The sequence below is a fragment of the Scophthalmus maximus genome, chromosome 4 (assembly GCF_022379125.1).
Source record: "Scophthalmus maximus strain ysfricsl-2021 chromosome 4, ASM2237912v1, whole genome shotgun sequence".
Lineage (NCBI taxonomy): Eukaryota > Metazoa > Chordata > Actinopteri > Pleuronectiformes > Scophthalmidae > Scophthalmus > Scophthalmus maximus.
Genome location: NC_061518.1, coordinates 8,811,071 through 8,829,638, shown reverse-complemented (window position 1 = coordinate 8,829,638; position 18,568 = coordinate 8,811,071). Strand labels below are relative to the sequence as shown.

Here is an 18,568-nt window from a genome sequence, read left to right as displayed (position 1 = left end):
CATTAGTATTTGTCTTCTGGGGACCATTAATGTGTTCACAAAATTTCATGGCAATCCATCTCATAGTTGCTGACGTACCTGTGCAGTACTTCAGTCTGACCACACCACTAGCATGGCATATTGTGTTCTTTACTGTGGTGATGTAAAAACACACTGAACAAACATGTAGTTTTCTATGTTAGGCACTTTTATTGATTTTGTATTATTGATTCACAAACACAAATAATGTTGCCAAAGAAAACAACCAGTTTTAACAATTTGGTATACAGAACATGTATTTAGAGGTTTAATTGCATTCAATTTACTGTCAATGTTAACCAGTGGAGGGAAGACCGTAAGAAATACCTAAAATAATTAGTAATACTCTCTAATATCTCCATAAAATGTAAGACGTATATTTTTCTTTGACGATCTTTAGGTAAAACAGATTATTTTGGCCAAAGTATAAAAAAAGAGAGCAAGAAATTTTACCTGGTAAAGTGTGTTAGCTGAAAGGGGAAGATGAGAGTGCGTCAAAAAAACTATTTGTATAGGGTTTATCTATAATGACATAATAGATCTGTTCTATTCCTATCGAATGGCATCCTACAGTAAATGTTACCCTGAACGTGTTTTGTGCCGTTCTACTTCCAGACCTGCTGAATATCAGAATTGTCACACTGTAGTACATTAATTAAAGTAGTACAAAGCTATGAAAAATATATCAGTGTAAAGGCACAGGAGACTCGCTCAACAATCACAACACCACTACACTACACCATCAGGAGTCACAAAGAGCCGGCTCAGGGGGAACACAACCGCTGCTCTAGGAGAGCTGCAAAGTCCACTGCTGCATAAATTAGGTTTTAGATGAATGTCAAGCTTTAGCTGGGACATTTGCTGTCGACACAACGTGGCTTGGTTTAAAATGTAGAAATGCAAAGCAACAGATTTTAGTAGTTAAGCTCTGTTCAATTAGTTTTACATTAACAATTCCTATTCTGATTCATAATACATTTTGCTAGTGTTGAGCACAAGTGTGCATATATTACAGCTTCCAAAAACAACAACTGCCCTCCCCCCGGCCCGCACTGATTATTACAATTTCTACCAACTTGGCCAGCCAAGTCTTACCACTAGAGGACACTCTGGTTTCAACAAAAAGGACGAGGTGCCACTGCAATCTGTAGGACACAGCAAGAGATCTCCACTGCACACATCCATGACTCCAATCCAGCACAGCCATTGCACAATACTCATATAACCAGACTGTGTGAGAGACTTCACTGAGATCTCTCCCAAATCCCCCACACACAGTCTACCATCTACCAAAGCGGCAAGTAGTTTTTAGATTTTGATGAATTTCAGGTCTGTGGATTATTCTGAAAACGTGCCACTTTGGACCTCCAGAAGATAATAACTGCGCCACGAAATGAGTACAGTCCGACTCAAACGTCTCAAGAAAGTAGCTGAAGTGTTACAACTGACATGAACGAGGTTAAAAAGAGAGGTTCACATTTTTCCAGCTCTGTACTATGTTCAATACAATACCCACAAGCCCCTATCTGTTGATTCCTTTCTAGTTCTATACTAATGTAAGAGATTAACATTTTAAGAAATTTGGCAGCGAAACCAATTTTTTTTTTCAGAATTAAAATACAGGAGTTTTGGCAAAAAATACTCATCTGCATCTCTACTGTCTGCGTTAACTAAACTCCTTTAGCAGATCCAAGAATATTGACTTTTTTTTAAATCCTCTTCCTTGCTGGTTTACATGCCTAATGAACTGATTGCAAAGTACTGTTGAAATCATCAAAAAAGATTTGCATGTAAGATTTTTAAGGCCTCTACATATGTCCTCTACCACTGCTTAACGCTAATGCTAACGTGTTTGAGATTGACTTGTAAACCGCCACAGAACAAGGAATGGTCTGTGTCAAAAGACACACACCTTTTGACATAATGATTCTTTTTGGGGTTAGATAATGTTTACCTCCTGTCAATTTTACACCATCATTAATCCTTGTGTATTGTCAACTTTTTGGAGATCGCTTTAGTACTAGTATGAGCAGGAGCAAAAACTATAGAATCCAATAACTCATTCAAATAAATCGTGCAGGGATGTGAGTATTGCATTAAGATTGACTTGATAAAAAAAACAGTGAACCTACCCTTTACGATTGTAGCAAAAATTGCTGTTACATAGAAAAACACTGTATGAGAGCTGACTGTCAAGTGGGAATGTGAAAAGTTTGTGTCCATGTCCATTTTACATTCAGCTGAGCATTTCAAGTATCCTACGAAAGGTGACCCACATTTCAAATAACTTCTAAATTAATGAATATAATGGGTTAATCCACACCACAAAAAAAAAAAAGATTTGACAGAAATGTATGGAATCGCATTTTCACACTGTTCCAGCAACTAGAAAACATGATGATAATGTCCAAATGATTTCACTGGTAAGTCTGATATAGGACATGAGGCTTGAATATAGTGATATAAAAGCAATTTCAGTAAATTGTGTTTTCATTTGTTTGTGTTGAAGTTTCACATTTGTATCAATAAAACCAACAGTTATTCATCTGTACCCACATCTCAGAGTTAGATATTTGAAGTACAGCCATACTTCAACAAAATGAATTTCAGAAAAACCCTGTTTGGAGAAGCTTTGCTGAAAGACAAACAGACACGCACGCGCGCGCACACACACACACACACACACACACACACACACACACACACTGAGCACCCACAGGGGCCACAGCAAGTGACACTGTGAAAACCGTGAATCTGAGTCCGTAGGTATCATTGTGTTTTGTCGGAGGAAACTTTAACACACAAACTCCTCTCTCATGCGGATGATCTGTAGTAAGGCGGCCTGGACGTCCTCATCCATGTGGCCCTGCGAATCAAATGATCAGAAATGGGTTTCTGTTAATCAATTTCATTCAGGTGCATTCAAGTTTTTTAGAATATGTTGTTGGAAAATGACCTATCAATTACAAAAAAATTATGAAGACCAAACTCGATTGTCTCGAACTAATCGATTGGCCCTTTAAGCAATCAAGTATGTTTTGATTAAATCATTCATTTCTTTTCCAAAGTAAGTTACATTAAAGAACACGTTGCACAGTTCTCTGGATTGTTTTGTTGTTTTTTAACATACGCTTACCACATACATATACCAATTATGACACAGTTTCAGAAAGAAATCAGACAACTGGCACTTCAATAGAGAAGGACGAGAGGAAGTTACCTGCGCTGCACTGAGAAGATGAGTTCGATAAATTGAAACCACCTCCCTGTGTTGCCTCTCAGCATCCTGATGGAGCAGAAGGGAGGGAGGAAGACATGAAGATGATACGGTTAAGTCTTCCACTTAAGTGTTACAGTAAGAACAGCACCCAATTTCTTTTTAAAGTTAATTATAGGTTACATGGAGGGAGTGGAAGGGTTTCATACATGGAAGAATCATTCATATTCTATCATATTTGTATGCTTTGTTCTATTAACTGTTCAATTTGCCCCCCCAAAAAAAGAAAAGGATTCCCAGGATTCTGTTTTCCAGTCAGTCACTAACAAAAGCAGGATATTAATGCGTTTGCATCCTTTTCCGTTAAACATGTTTTAATATGTGACGTGTGTCCACTCACAGCCAGCTGCTGCTGTAGGTTCTTGATCTGAGCCTGGAGTGTGTCGATGTGCAGCGTCTGCCTCTTGTTGGGTGTGTTGCTTGTGTAGGCCAGCTGGGACAGACCGTTCAGTGCCTGCTTCAATCGCTCAACGTCTGTCAGCAACTCTGTGATCTGACACACAAATATTAACGTTATTGTCGATTGATGTTTTTCATCACTTACAAATGAAAAAGATTTTTATCCAAAAAAATAGAACCAAATGCTTGAAAAAAACATATTTTCTATCAAAATCAGATTTTTTTGCCTGAGAGTTAAAACAGACCGATTGATTTCCTTGGTGGATTATCACATTTTGAATCAATACAAATACTGTCTGTACCAAAGGTTGTTTGAATAATAAAACCACGACAGAGCAGTTATTAAAAGTGCTAAGTATGTAATAAGCTAATTTCAGACATTGGTATCCAGACATTTTCCTGAAAGTTTCTGGAGGGGCTGCATGTGAGAATGCAATTATTACTCCGGACATTAACCAGAACTGCCAGCCCCCTAGTAAAATTTCCCGAAAATGTCTAATTGAGTCCATGTGACAATACAGCAGGAAACTCTCCAAAAACGTCTTTCTGCAGTGGAGTTATCGATATGTCCGGCCTCTTGCATGCTCTACCCAGATGCCACAGAATGTTCCTGGTGGTGCGAATGCAACTGACTCGGACAATCTCCTGCTGCGTTCATCATATGTGAACAGAACACTTAGAAAAGTCTGCATTTTCCAGGGTTCATGTCTGAAAACAGCTTTAGTAACTAAATCATAATGACAGTTATTTACTACCTTCTTATCTTTGGCTTCAGTCTGCTGAGCTGAAGTCTGAATCCTCCTCTGAAGATCACAGATGGTGCTGAGCGACTCGTCGTATCTCCCTTTCAGCTCTCTAATTTCTCTCTCGATGGCACATCCCTTCTCCTGGAGAGCCTCCCTCTCTGCCCGGGCCTTGCCCTCACCCTCCCTTGCCTGTGTCGCCTCCTGGTGGGCCTCTTCGCACTCTTCTGCTAAGCTCAGTAGCTTGTTGCTCAGGTTGGCAGCCTCCTCCTCCAGCTGCCGCTTCTCCTTCTTCAGCTGGTTCATTTGGTCTTCCTTGTAGCGAATGTCCTCCAGAGCCTGTGTGGCCTGAAGGAGCTCAGATTGCAGGGCAGCCACATCTTCGGCCCTCTGGGCGTTGTTCTCCTCCTCTTCACGGAGAGCCATCTGAAGCTGGGCGACTTCAGCCTCAATCGCCTCCTTGGCAGTGGCGTGTCGCTGCAGCAGAGACGTCTGATCCCCACGCTGCTGCTGCAGTTCTTTCTGCAAGGCACAAACCCTCTGGGCCTCCTCCTGCTGAGTCTCTCTTGCCTTCTTGCAATCGGCCTGGGCCTGCTGCATGGCATCATTGAGGGCTTTAAGCTCCGAGTCATATGTCGCTATTCGGGTCAACTCCGATTTCAGACGCTCCTGGAGATTCTGGATCTGGGTGTTGCAGAGGGCATTCTGGTCTTGAAGATCGGCTCTCTGAAGTGTAACTTCCTCATGCTGCTGCTCCAATCTGACCAACTGCTGAGTCAGTTCCTCATATTTACCCACAAACTCTTCCTCCACTTCCTTGTGCTTTTCTCTGGTAACTAAAGCAATGTCCAGTGTTTGTTGGACAGATTCTATCTCAAGTTTTAGTTTCTCTTTCTCCTGCTTGCCGCTCTCTCCAGCAGACCGTTCTTTGTTGTATTTCTCTTCCATGTCCAACAGCTTGACTGTCAGCTCCTTCACCTGGGCGCTGTAAGAGTGTTCTTTCTCCTCAGCCGCCGTCAGTGGAATAAACTTGGACTGAATAGCCTCCTGTATGGTATCAAGTTCTTTCTTCTGGGCCTCTAATTCTTGGGTAAGTTTCGCCGTTTCCTCCTGGGCCAACACATGCATATCTGACACTTGTTTTGTTCTATTCTCCGCCTCAACCACAGCTGCATTCAGTTTGTCTGTCGTCGCTTTGTGGTCTTCTATGCTTATGTAGTTTTTTTTAATTTCCAAAAGAACTTTTTCCAACTCTTCTTTCAACTTATCATTTCCTTCTTTCACATTCTTCAATTCTTCCCCACTTTCTTTTTCCTTGGTCTCCAACTTCAACATCTCAGCTTTCACTCTTTCTAATGTGGAACTTAACTCCATCTTCACTTGCTCGTGCTGCTGCCTGGAAACATACTCTCCCTCCAAGCTCTGTTTCAGAGTCTGGCTCTGTGTGGTCAGCTGTACACACTCTTTGTCTCGGTCTTCGCATCTCTTCTGTTGCAGTTCAAGTTTCTTCGTCAGATCGGCATTCTGAGACCTCAGAGCTTCCATGTCACTCTGGTGTTTCTCCCGGGCTGTTTGGACACTCCTGATATTCTCCTGCAGCGTAGCCCTCTCCGTTTGAAGCTGCTGGACTTGCCCCTCTGCTTTTCCGTAACGTTCACTGGCTTCCACCAGTTTGTCCTCCAGCTCCTCCAAAGCTGTTACCATGTTTCTCCGAGCTTCCTCGTGATCCTTTACGGGCATAAAGTCGATCTCAATCCTGCTGTTGAGCTCATCCAGCTGGTCTCGTAGTATATCTCTTTCCTCTTCACTCTCCTCGACCTCCTGAATTAGAGCCTGGCTTTTGGCGGTGACATCCACCAGTTTCCTCTTCAGCGAAGCATTTTGCTCTTCGAGAGCAGCCCGTATCCTCTGTTGCTCCTCAGCAGACATCGCCCCTGATCCTCCCTGGGATGACGGACTATCAAGCTTTCGATGGAGCTCTGCCACCTCCTCCAGCACACGGTCGTAGTCTTCCCTCAGCTCAGCGAGCTGTCGTTCCTTCTCGTCAACTGCATTGCTCAGCAGGTTTTTCATGTTGTCAAATTTCTCAGCGGGTACCGTGTTGCCATGTTTAGTCTGGGTCTCCTTCAACTGGGTTTCCATTTCTAAAAGGGTTTCTGTAAGCTCATCTCGTTCTGCAGTCAGAGCTCCCACCTCTTGGTTAAGACTTTCTGCCTCAGCTGCGAGCTGGCTTTCGCTGGACTTGTACTCCTCCAGGGCCTTCTCGCTCTGTTTGAGGCGGTTTCGAACACGACAAACTTCAGCTGAAGCACCTTCATACTTGGCCTTGATGTCCTGGAGCTGGACACGCAGTTCTTCCGTCGCCTGGCCTCCTAAGTGTTCCTTAACAGCGACCACATGGGCTTGTAGCTGCTTGACTTTACACTCAGAGTCCAGCATCCTCTTCTGGACGTCTCCCAAGGCATCCTCAAGCTCTTGAACCTGCTGGTCAGCCTGTCTCTGGATGGCGTCTCGGCTTTGGACCAGTTCTTGGCACTCACGGTTTTTACGGTTCAGGGCGGATTGAAGCCGCGCTGTCTCTTCCTCTGATGCCTGTTGATTTCTCTTGACAGCCTCAAGTTCATGTCGGAGTGCATCCAGTTCACCGGAGAGGTCCCAGGCGACAGCTGGCGGACTCTTCTCTAGAGGTCTGGACAGTGAACGTGACATAGCAGGATTCTGGAGCATCTACAGACAAAAAGGGAAAACATTAATACCAATACAAATATTGTGTTATTTTAATGGAAAACCAGCCACGGTTGATCGCTTTGTCATACATCCACAAAAGGGTTCTGCCAGGTCACCTCAGCTTTTACTTTATTTTTCAATACAGACTGATTAGGTCTTAGGGGTTTTGGATTGAATTAGGTTTAAAAAAAAAAAATCTATTGCTGAAAGCTATATTTCAGGATCGGAATACTGTTAGCAGTTAAGCCAGACTGTTTAGATGTAAACTACTAACACATTTTAAATATTTGCAAGTCATATGTAACAAATACAAACGTACCTGATCAGAATCAAGACTGGCAGTTTGTTTGACCAAAATATTTTCTTTGCCTGCAACACAAAAGTGTTCAAACAGCATTGAAACAAAACTCATAATCCTCTGGTGAAGTTTGAAATAATGGTATAACTTTTTTTTCTTTATGATTGAAGAAATGGAGGAAAGCTTACCTTTGATAACAGACTGCCCAGTGTAGTCTCCCTGTGAACACACACAGATAAATACTCTCATTACAAATGGCTGATATTAAACTTATGTTTTAACAGCACTGATTTATGTCATATACTTGCTGTGATGTTCGCTACATTTATTATGCATTTTCTAAAAGCATATATATACAGTCTATATATACAGCATATATGTATGTGTGTGTGTGTGTATATATATATATACACACACACACACACACACACACACACACACACACACAGACACACACACAAACACATATATACATAAATATAAAGTTACTGACCAAAGTACTGCGGAGCTGGACCTTGACTGTCTCTGGGCCTCGAGCTCCTTCCTCTCGCTCTTTTGCACTGAGTAATACCTTCAAGTGGTCCTTCTGACAATAAAAAAGTTTTTAAAAAAACAAGAACAACATGTTAAGATAAATAAACAACTGATTTGAATAATGGTAACAGAAAACAGCAAGGGTCTGAGTTCAGGGTCAGTTTCAATGAACTGATATTTGCTCTGAAAATATACATCCAAATGAGGCCCATTATGTCCAAGAGATCATTTCTACTTCATACCTCTTTTTGAGTGTCTTCCACTGTCGTTTTTTCCTGGAGATTAAAGAAAAGAGGATTGTTTATTGACAATGTACACCACTAAAATACATTTGAGTTAATTTCCTTGTTCTCTTGTGACTGGAAATCGTTCTGGCAGCTAATGTTGAGGAATCTATTATGCTCAGTTAATGTAGCCTTTCTAAGTAATTAAGTAATTACATTTCTTTTACATAAGACATCAGTAGTCAGAACAGTCACCTGTAGTTTAAAAAAACACTTAATCAAATAATACATTTATTATCTTGGCAGAACCTGGGACTATGATATTAATTTAAGAGAGCAAGTCTTATCTCATCTTTTATTATTACATCTCCTTATATTTGACACCCAAACCTCATGAAGGAGCCTCAGGTCTACCCATCCCCCCAAAAAACCATACACACTGACAGAAAATAAGCCTGAATTAACAAGTAGCCTGCTAAGAGGTTTTTACAGAATTGTACTGCCTCGTCAAGCTTGTCGTGTTTGCTGTGGCGGCGTATTGTTTACCTGTGTGAGCTGTTGCTGTAGTATGTTGACCTTATCTATCAGGGTTCTCTGCTCCTGGTGGTACTTCCTGAGATTTTCCTGCAGGGTCTCGTTCTGCTTCTCCAGGTCCTAAAACACACGTATACGCATAAAAGTTTAAAGCTTAAAAATGTACAAAGCTGCAAAAACTATTTTTGGCACCACTCCACCCACTTCTGAAGAAGAAAATATCCGTCTCTTTAGTTGCCAGACGGTTGACATGTTCACCAGCTACAAGCTAACTGTGTCTGTCTTCTGTTTCGTGCTGAGCAGGTAGTGAACAGTGAAATGTACTAGGTGCACTCACTGAAAACCACTATAATTGGTGAGACTGAAAATCTTGCTATAAAACTAGATTCAGGTGATAATCCTGACTTTGTAGAGTCATCATCAGTATGAGTTCATCCTCACATTGTTTTAACCTTGTCTGTTGATTGCAAATACTGTGAATGTCATGAGTTTCTTTGACGTGTGAGACACTTACATGTACGATCAGATCCCGTCTGTTAGCCTCAGTTGCCTCTGATCTCTCCACTGAATGCTGAGGATGAGACAACCACGTTAAGAGGTTGTACAGCACATACAACCAGGAGCTCAGAGTGAGTGGAACAACTCTCACTAATAATCACTAGATGGCAGTCATGTACAACTGAGAGACAGAGAGTAACTTGCAGATTCTAAAATATGAAAAAGCTGTACAACACAACTCCAATTCAAAAAAATGGATTCAAAATGTGAAAAAGATTTTTATGACACAGACTTCGCCGTGTCTAAACATTTGAATGCTGGACAGGAAGGATTCTGATTTATTAATGTCAACAACAGTTCTGGGATCGTGCAGACCTTTAACAAAAGGCATCATGAAAACAGGGCTACAAAAATGTCACTTCATTGGTATTTCCATCATGCTACATGTACACAGGTCATTTTAATATTAGGTGTTATACATATTTAATGAGGTTGGCCAGTAAATTGAATGCTGCAGGATTACCTGTCGTTTCCACTGTTCAATCCTTGCGGCCTCTTTATCTGCAATGAAACCAGGAAATAGCAAGTTCAGGTTAAATTTTTCCTCCCATATGTCATCACGATTTGACAAAAAATAGACAACAACAAAAATATCAAAAGAAAGGTATGTTTACACAGAAAACACGTTCCAGGAGAGGAATGTGCACAAGAAAGTTAAAAGCAAATAAAATAAATCACAGAAAGATAAGAAATTTAAAATACAAGCGGTATGGAGCCACAATTGTAATGTGCTGCAATAATAATACTTCTCTATAGTAAGTCTTAAACCATGTTAATATAAGCAAACCAATAGAAATTAAAAAATAAAACAGCAGTAGGCTATTTCTGTCGATATATTTTATGGTTTTGACATATTTTCCCACATGTAGCCAAAATGTGCCACACTTTGCTGTTTGCTTGTAGAAAATCAATGACTCGCGTCAGTATTACTTTATATACAAGTAATGTCTTGTAGCTCGAACAGAGCAAGCAAAAGTCTACAACCCTGTTGCCCTTTGTCCGAATTGCTTTTCATTTTGGAAACTTAAAATGTTTTCGAACTTTTAGAAATAAACAGGGAGGGGATTTCCAAGATTGATTTCAAACTGTATATGCTGTTTTTTCCCACCAATTCTTCATCATCATTTGGCAATCATCAGAACTACCCACACAACAGTCATATGTCAGGCAGACTGCTAAAGGATTCTTTTACGTTCTGTCTCTGGGGTTGTTTTGCTTCTTACCTCTCGTGGCTTTGTCAAGGTAACTTTTAACCATTCCAACAAGCTCCTGATTCTTGCTGAGGCGAGCGTAGTGAAATGCATCATGACCCAAGCTGTCAACCGCCTTCACGTCAGTGCCGCTTTTCAGCAACACCTCCACTGCATCCTTACAGGCGAACTCGCAGCCCAGAATCAGCGCCGTCCTGAGGGGATCAACAAAGACAGATTATGAGCAAGAACATAAACAAACTACTAAACTAGCCATGTAACCACTGTGTAAATGATATGATTGATCTGCAGAATTTAAATCAAAACATTTCAAAAACCATAATTCCCCACGCATTTTGCTTAACTGAGCTAATTGGTTCTGTTTTTGTCACATCTAGTTGTTTTTGGATCACATTTTTTAAAAGGGCTGTTTTTGCTTTGGGCTACAAATGCTGCTTAGAAAAAACAATAAATAAGTGGCAACTTGTACCATTCTGTTGCACCACACTGTTATGATGTTAAATGTTATATTAAACTGCAAAATGCAATGTAACCATGTAACAATAACATCGATTTCAGAACTTAAGTAAGCCAAGTAAACCCGACACATTCATTTGACATTAGATATGAAAATGTAATGTACACATGTACAGAGGCATCTTATCTTATCCTTTGTTTCTGTTGTAATTCTCTGTTTTCTGGTATTGAGTTTCGTTGAAAGGTTTGTTTGGTCCCTCTTGCGAAGCAAGTAAGGTGAACTGCCTTTCAAAAATACTTTCCGACATAAAGTTCATAGCTAAAGCAAACTTTATTTTCTGTGATTTTATGTTAATGTCAGAAGGAAATCAGTTGCAATGAATCCAAGTAGTATGACTTTAAATAATGCCAAAAAGTTGCTTTTTGTAAGAAACACAGATTTGCAATCATTGTAATTACTATTTGCCAAACCTACCAAAGATCAACACCATGAGGGGTGACATATCTTACTTGTTTTGTTTGTCCCGTATGGTGATATCAGCCCCTCGCTCAAGCAGCAGCTGACAGATGCGTGAATGACACATCTGGGTTGCCAGCACCAGAGGTGTCCTGCCATCCTGGAGAAAAATCAAAGACAGACACATAAATACACACATGTACACAAAATTACACTGGTATGACACAATACAGCTCCACACAGCCCAATCCAAAGTGTCAAATTTGTCTCTAACCCCCAAAGCAGAAAAGGCTCATCTCTCTAAACTTAGATGTAGTCAATAATGGCAACAAACAAGGTAACAGCCATGAAGGTGCAAACTGATTGATGACAACTTGATGATAATGACAACTTCACAGTTGGCAGAGAGAATAAAAAAAGAGACTATTACATAACAATGTGTGAAATAAGGTGCAATATTAAACCTTACAAAATCAGTGGCATTGACAGAACCCCCGCTGTCACAGAGAAGTTTCACGCTGGATGGGCAGCCGGCCATTACTGTAGAGAGAAAAGAAAAGAAACAACTGCAATCATTCCATCCCATTTACAATAACACATAGAAACACATGTCCACCAGGTAAGCTCAAGTGCTGGTGTGGACCTGGGTTTATATGTTGAAAGTCAAATCAAACACAGCACCTTGTCATTATTATACTGTCTGGGTTTATTTTGCGTAACAAAGGATGTGGTAAACATTAACATTTTGAGTGGAGGAGGGTCGAGTTGAGTAAAGTCCTTGTGAAGGTAAAGTAAAAAAAAGAGTTGGGACTAAAGTGGAGTACAGTCAGAGTCAGTACTACAGTAGAGCAGATTCAGAGATAGAGCCTCGTGGAGGGTAGAGTAGACGAGTTAGTACTAGTCGAGTCTTACCAGCATCATGTAGAGCTGTTCTTCCTTGTAGGTCCACATTTCCAACTGGACAGTTGTGCTGTAAATGAACATAAACATGGTTTGGCTCAATAGACTTAAGTGAAGCCAATAATTTTACTGGCATTGAAATATCAATGATAATATGTATATATATATATATATATATATATATATATATATATATATATATAAATTGAATACTTAATAACCCCACTTTAAGTTCACACTAACTAGTACTGACAATCTACAGTAATTCTGTAAAAAAATGGTTTCATTATGAAAATGAAAGTTGATTCATGACAATTTAACACAGGAAGCCGAGCAAGCAGAGACAACACAGACTTAAAGAACATCTGTGATTTCAATCAGTATCGTATATCAGTATATCAGTATTAAAATGGAACTATTTTCCCAGTTGTGATGGTATATTGGCACAGAGCCATTCTGCACAACACTAAAAGGCCTCAATCATAATTTATATAAAGAAATTTGTGTATAAAATTGCAGCTGGGTCAATACTATTTGGCTCTCTGTATTATAGTCTATTTAGTCAACTCAATAAGTCAAATATAACCATTTTCTCTTAGTGGACAATGTCATGGGCAAAGATTTTTTGTTTTTCAAAGCTAAAAAAACTAAAAAGAATATTAAGTCACATTGGTGATGCGAGAGCAGATGGTTTATTATACAAGGCGGGTAAATTTATTTCAACTGACGAAAGACCACTGGTTGTCTAACCTCAAATCTACTCCTGGATGTAAGAAATTGTTTCTAAATAATGGTTTAATAATGTTTCGATGTTGCAGCTAAACAAGAAAATGTCTTACAAAATCATTTATTTCCATTTGTTGGCAGTGGAAACTAAGTAGGCAGGTCATGTGCTCTGCTGACATGCTTGTGACATCTCTTCACAGTCGGTCAGCTGGTTGGACACCAGTGACTGGAGCACTGTGGTGATGGGGGCCTGCACTTAATGCTAACAGGGGCCTGGTGTTGCTGGGTAGGCTTGCCAGCGAGCTCTGCTCCCCACTAAAAAAAAATCCAACTCTCTCTAGCAACAAGAAACAAAAATTAGCTGCACGCTCAAATGACAAAGCTTTAGGGGGGGAGGAGGCGCTTGAGCGGCAATGGGAGCTGAGCGTGGAGGGGGGGGATACCCTATACTTTGAGGGTCTGGGCTTTCAGAGGGAGATAGTGGAGGTGGTGGGGGTGGCAGGTGATGGCGTCCAGCTGCTATGTCTGGTGTGATGACGGCACCAAGAATGGGCGACAGGTTTGCAGGAGGGAAGGCTTGTCAACACCACTGACAACCCCCCACAACCAGCTACGCCCTTACTGCCATGCGAGGGACGGGGGGCAGGGGGAAGGGCTACGACGCTAAGAGGGGCACAATATTACAGAGGTAGCCCTCTCATTGTAAACACATAAATCCTCATGTGGGGCACGGTGACTCAACAGGGACTACTGTTGACCAATACGCAGTGGGCACAGATGCCAGAGTTGTTTGGCAGCAATTATTTAAAGGAGCTGAAAGGGAAACTGAGTGAGTAGCTGCTCTGTGGGTCACACATTCAGCAGAGTGAAGATACACGATACCCCAACATGAGCAAGAAAAAAAGGGAAATGTTAAGATGAACCTAATATGAGATTGTTATGGGGTTATATTTCCTTACAGGAGAAAATATCAGTCGGGGACAAATAGTGTTAGTGAAACATCAGAGGGAACGATTGCAATTTACCTGCAAGAGTTTCTGCACACACAGAGAATGTCCGTTTCTTGACGCCAGGTGAAGAGCATTTTTACCTGAAAGCGATAAATGAGGAAATCAAGTACATTCAGAATCTAGGGTTTGCATGTACATATTTTACTACACTGTGTGTATGACTCAACTTGTATCACTTGAAAGGTTCCCTGTGGAGTTTCTGACATCTGGAAGCATTATGGAGCTAATATTTTACACATTTTGTTCACCTACAGAGTCCTCACAACGGTGTCACACTATTCCACTGATCAACAGGCATCTGACATTATGCAAAGATATGCAGCAATGTGCTGACGAAGGCAGAGAAGGAGGACACCGCTAGCAAGTTAACATGGATGTGAACATTTGCTTCCATTCTTGCCTCTCCTTTGCTTCACTTCTTTGTGCCTTCTGTCTGCATTGATTCTGAACAAGGGGATGAATCAATTTGTGACTTACTAGCAATTTTGTAAATTTGTAATTACTCAGCCTCAACTTTCAAAATACATTCTGCCCAGCTGCCGTAATGAAAAAAATTAGCACTTTTGCTTGTGAGCAGAGAGACAGAAATAGACCACTAATGAAACCGATTTTCTGCCAACACACATTTCCGTCCATGTACAACTACCTAAACCTTCCTAAATTCAGAATGTGAGAATGTGATACTAATATCACACCTACTATGAGCGATAACAAGGTCTGGTGTGGTAAATTTTTTAATCATAGCAAAAATATGTATGTGGTCAATGTTCAAATGAAACAACTACTTTGTTGCTTATTATGTTATAGTGGTTTCAGTATGAGGTCTATGTCACTGATGTGATCGCCATGGATCCAGGATGCTGCTTTGATTCCAGCCTGAACTCACCCGTGGCATCAGTCGCAGTGACATCAACAGTGTGTCCCAGGATGAGTTTGAGACAGTCTAGGTGTCCTCGTGTTGCAGCCAAATGAAACCTTTAAAACAAGAAATTTTAAGACAGGACATTAGGTGGAGGGAGATGGCAAAGAGTAGACAGCTCAGCGGAGTGAAGGGCAAGTGAAAAGGGGATTGGCTGTGAAGAGAAGGGGGTTAGGGTGAAACCTAAGGACAAGAGAGACTTCAAACGGACGCCTGGCTCCTTGCTATCAGCAGGATCAGCATTCCCAAAGTAAATACACCTCAGCGCCAGTAATGTCTCCAAGAAAACCAAGAGCTATACAAACAAAATTTTCCAGTGGATACTGCTTCCTAATAAATCCTAATGAAAAAAAAAGAAACCGTTTCACAAATAGTACAGTAAGAAAAAAAAATGTTGTCTATGTTGTGATTTGGCGCTATACAAATAAAATTGGAAAAAAAATAAAGTTCATGGTCACCGTCTAGTTTGCATAATGTGATGAAACCAAATGGCCAAGATAGCAACAAACAATATGAGCTGTTGGGCACATTACTGATCAGAATATTTTTTCATACACAAAATTTATCTTGAAACTTGAATCTGCAGTTAAAACCAGCCAACATGGACGAGAAGTCCTTGAATTTGAATATTTACATTTTCTAAACAACTAGAGAATCTGGTTAAGATCACGTGGTTCGACTAAAAGCCCCACAACAGCTACTAAATGGACACATTGGTCACATTTGTATTCCTGCATATTCCCTTGTTTATTGCTTTCTCACTAAGCAGTTTCCCACCGCTTGTGTTTTTTTTTTCAACCTGTCTCTAATCATCACTTTTGACTGAAAACATTCCTGTTCCCCTTCTCTGATTCAACCAGCGGCGGCACTGCTGCCACAAGCCACGAAGGTCTGCAGAGCACTTGTGTGTAAACCTATCTCAGTCCGTCACCCACCGAGCCACATGAACCTGTTTATACACTAACCCCAAAGTATCTGCCAAGGAGACAGCTAGGCTGTCACCTCAACACTGGCGGGGGTATTAAAAGCCGTGTTGATGGGCACGAGATGCAGGTTCTCCACGGAGCAGTGGAGGGTCCTGACCTCTCAGGGCAAACAGCAGACAGGAAGCAGACCAGAGCTTTCCAAGTTAGGGGGACGTGGATCGTCAAGTTCATGAATCACAGCAGTTTCCAGAAAGTAACTGAGGGAATTATTCAGAACAGAGTCACATGTGCGCATATTCTTCCATAATTATCTATGTGAAACTTGCTCCAACATTGTTGCACATTATCCGTAAGTGTTCTGATGCCGTCATGTGCCAATCTGAAGCTACAGACGCCATAAGATGTGGTCAATTATGATGAGCCTATACATCGCTGAGTTCTGCAATACTCTTTTATGTAATGCCCATCTTCTTGTTTTTAATTTATTTTATCCCCAGGAAGACAGAACTGTACTAGTGCAGCTGCAAAGAAAAAATATGAATTGACCACATTTGCTGACATTTTTGTCTTTGTCGTAATTTTACAGTATGTAAATGCTTTCATGTTTAGGTGTTGACTTGAAAGTAGTAAATAAATGTACCAGTATACCACCACTTTACTAAGGATACGTTTTTCCTACTGATGTTAACTTGGATAGATCATCAATCTTGAGAAAGATTTCTTTGTCATCTGAATTCTCCAGTTCTCCAATAACTAAATTAATACCAAGTATTTGTGTCCAGACACGCAAGAGGAAAAAGACAATACCTCAGTCTGTCCTCAATCACTCATAAGATCAAGCTGACAACACGCAGATCCAACTGTGAAACCCAGAGCTTACGATTGTTATTCTTAAAAGACACTTGAGCACAAAATTAATTGCTGCTAATCCTGAAAAACAATGGGCAAGCACCGGTATCTTTAGTCAGTGACAGTTTTGTGCTGCAGGGACAAGCGAGTGGTGTGCTGTCATGCGGACTTCTTTCGCTGCCAAAGCCACGCCAGCAAGCTTTCACAACTGCATGGAACGAGCAGGTGTGATGGGTGGGCTTACCTCATTTGAAGCCAGCTAATGCCACAGTAGAGACGTAAACCGCTTACTCGGCTGGAAGCCGCGATATAGCAGTTAGAGCTGAATTCATTAGCTGAACATGGTGAGGTTAATCTGGGGCACACCAAATTGTATATTGGAGGTAACAGTTAGTAATTAGTTTCCCCACGGAGGTCCATGATTACAAGGGATCACCATCCGACATGCCTTTGCAGAGGCCAGAATGCCACAGACACATGTTGGTCTGTGTGTGGCCCACTGAACTATTAGCGGACTTGCTGAGTTGCGATTGTGGTTCACCTTTGTTTTGGGCAGACCTGGCAAATGTGTAACCTCTTTCCATAAATGTCCAGTTAAGGTGATGTTTTGAATTTAGCGTGTACAACTTCGGTTTGGTCGGCCCTGCAGGGGAACACTACATGATGAGCGTAACTGTGTTTAGGTACAACATTCTCTACTGCCCGTCATCGCCAAAATTGGCAGCCAAAGTTCTGGATTTAGTTCTGGTAAATTCCAACACCTTATTACCCGACATTAAATAAGTCGTTTGTATAATTCTGTTTATATACACCCATGCATGTATACGATCACTGGTCTGTGCAGTGCTGCTACAAGAGAATTTCACACACGGCTGAAAATACTCGGCACCTTTGCTTTTGGGATCTGCTGCTCCATAGTTATATGCTTTAACAAAGCCTTTGTCAAAATAAACCTGAAGCGCAGGCCAGACACTGCTGACTTCTTCATATATCTAGGATTACACTAGGGGCGCCCGGACTCCCTAAACACTGGTGTTGGAATCTGGTTAAAATTAGGAATAAAACAAAGTACCTGCTTTTTTAAACAGCTCAGTGCAATGCTTTCCAAGGCTGAGCCATTATGATCATCAGCAGGACCAAAATAAAGGGTCTGTATGAGATACAGGAAATATCTGTGCTACTGGATGGTAGAATCCAGTAGCACAGAATTCCCTCTACCTGTGTCAGTTAGGTTGACCAACCCCCCAATCCTAACTTTCTGACTAACCTCTTTTTATAAAAGGTTGTTATCCGACAAAAATAACCCACCAAACCTGAACTTCCCACTGAAAAATCCTACGATGTAAAATATGGTCCTTCAAGCTGTCATCTGATCCTGATAATGGTCTGCAGCTGGAACTTAATGTATTACTTGGTGTTTCAAGCACAACAGTGGGTCTGATCTGAGTTTGCAGGGAGTAATTTCCTGTGAGGACTACATAAACAGACTTTGGCCAATGTGGTCAAGCCTTCAGTGGCCACAAACATTCTTTACACGAACTCCCACACTGACCTCCGGTTAGATGGACACTAACAGGGACATTTCTGGGAATAAGAATGGACACGATATGCAACTGCTATGACTTTCATAGGCAAGCTGGAAGAAGGTTAAATGTAGAAATTTGTCATAAAAGGAGGCATGAGGTAAAACTATTTTTCTAGTAAGAGTGAGCTGATTGTAATGGAATTTCCATCTATCTGTTCTTTTTTCGGAAACAGGGTCAGGAATGTGAAGTAGGGGCGACCACTACAATGTTTGGAAT

At 41.1% G+C, this 18,568-nt stretch overlaps 1 protein-coding gene across 1 annotated transcript in view; it reads right to left on the bottom strand.

Annotated features, from left to right (window-relative positions):
* Positions 1 to 2,661: 2,661 nt before the first annotated feature.
* Positions 2,662 to 18,568, bottom strand: part of uacab (uveal autoantigen with coiled-coil domains and ankyrin repeats b) — a 34,589-nt gene continuing 18,682 nt past the window's right edge. The window contains exons 3-19 of the mRNA XM_035627834.2: positions 14,959 to 15,047; positions 14,088 to 14,152; positions 12,349 to 12,406; positions 11,906 to 11,976; positions 11,490 to 11,596; positions 10,536 to 10,717; positions 9,776 to 9,813; positions 9,269 to 9,325; positions 8,767 to 8,874; positions 8,239 to 8,271; positions 7,956 to 8,048; positions 7,651 to 7,681; positions 7,484 to 7,533; positions 4,450 to 7,164; positions 3,636 to 3,788; positions 3,239 to 3,304; positions 2,662 to 2,884 (exon numbers count right to left, since the gene is read on the bottom strand). Coding sequence (XP_035483727.1) covers positions 2,813 to 2,884; positions 3,239 to 3,304; positions 3,636 to 3,788; positions 4,450 to 7,164; positions 7,484 to 7,533; positions 7,651 to 7,681; positions 7,956 to 8,048; positions 8,239 to 8,271; positions 8,767 to 8,874; positions 9,269 to 9,325; positions 9,776 to 9,813; positions 10,536 to 10,717; positions 11,490 to 11,596; positions 11,906 to 11,976; positions 12,349 to 12,406; positions 14,088 to 14,152; positions 14,959 to 15,047 — 3,988 coding nt within the window. The 3' untranslated portion in view covers positions 2,662 to 2,812. The remainder of the gene's footprint in view (positions 2,885 to 3,238; positions 3,305 to 3,635; positions 3,789 to 4,449; positions 7,165 to 7,483; positions 7,534 to 7,650; positions 7,682 to 7,955; positions 8,049 to 8,238; positions 8,272 to 8,766; positions 8,875 to 9,268; positions 9,326 to 9,775; positions 9,814 to 10,535; positions 10,718 to 11,489; positions 11,597 to 11,905; positions 11,977 to 12,348; positions 12,407 to 14,087; positions 14,153 to 14,958; positions 15,048 to 18,568) is intronic.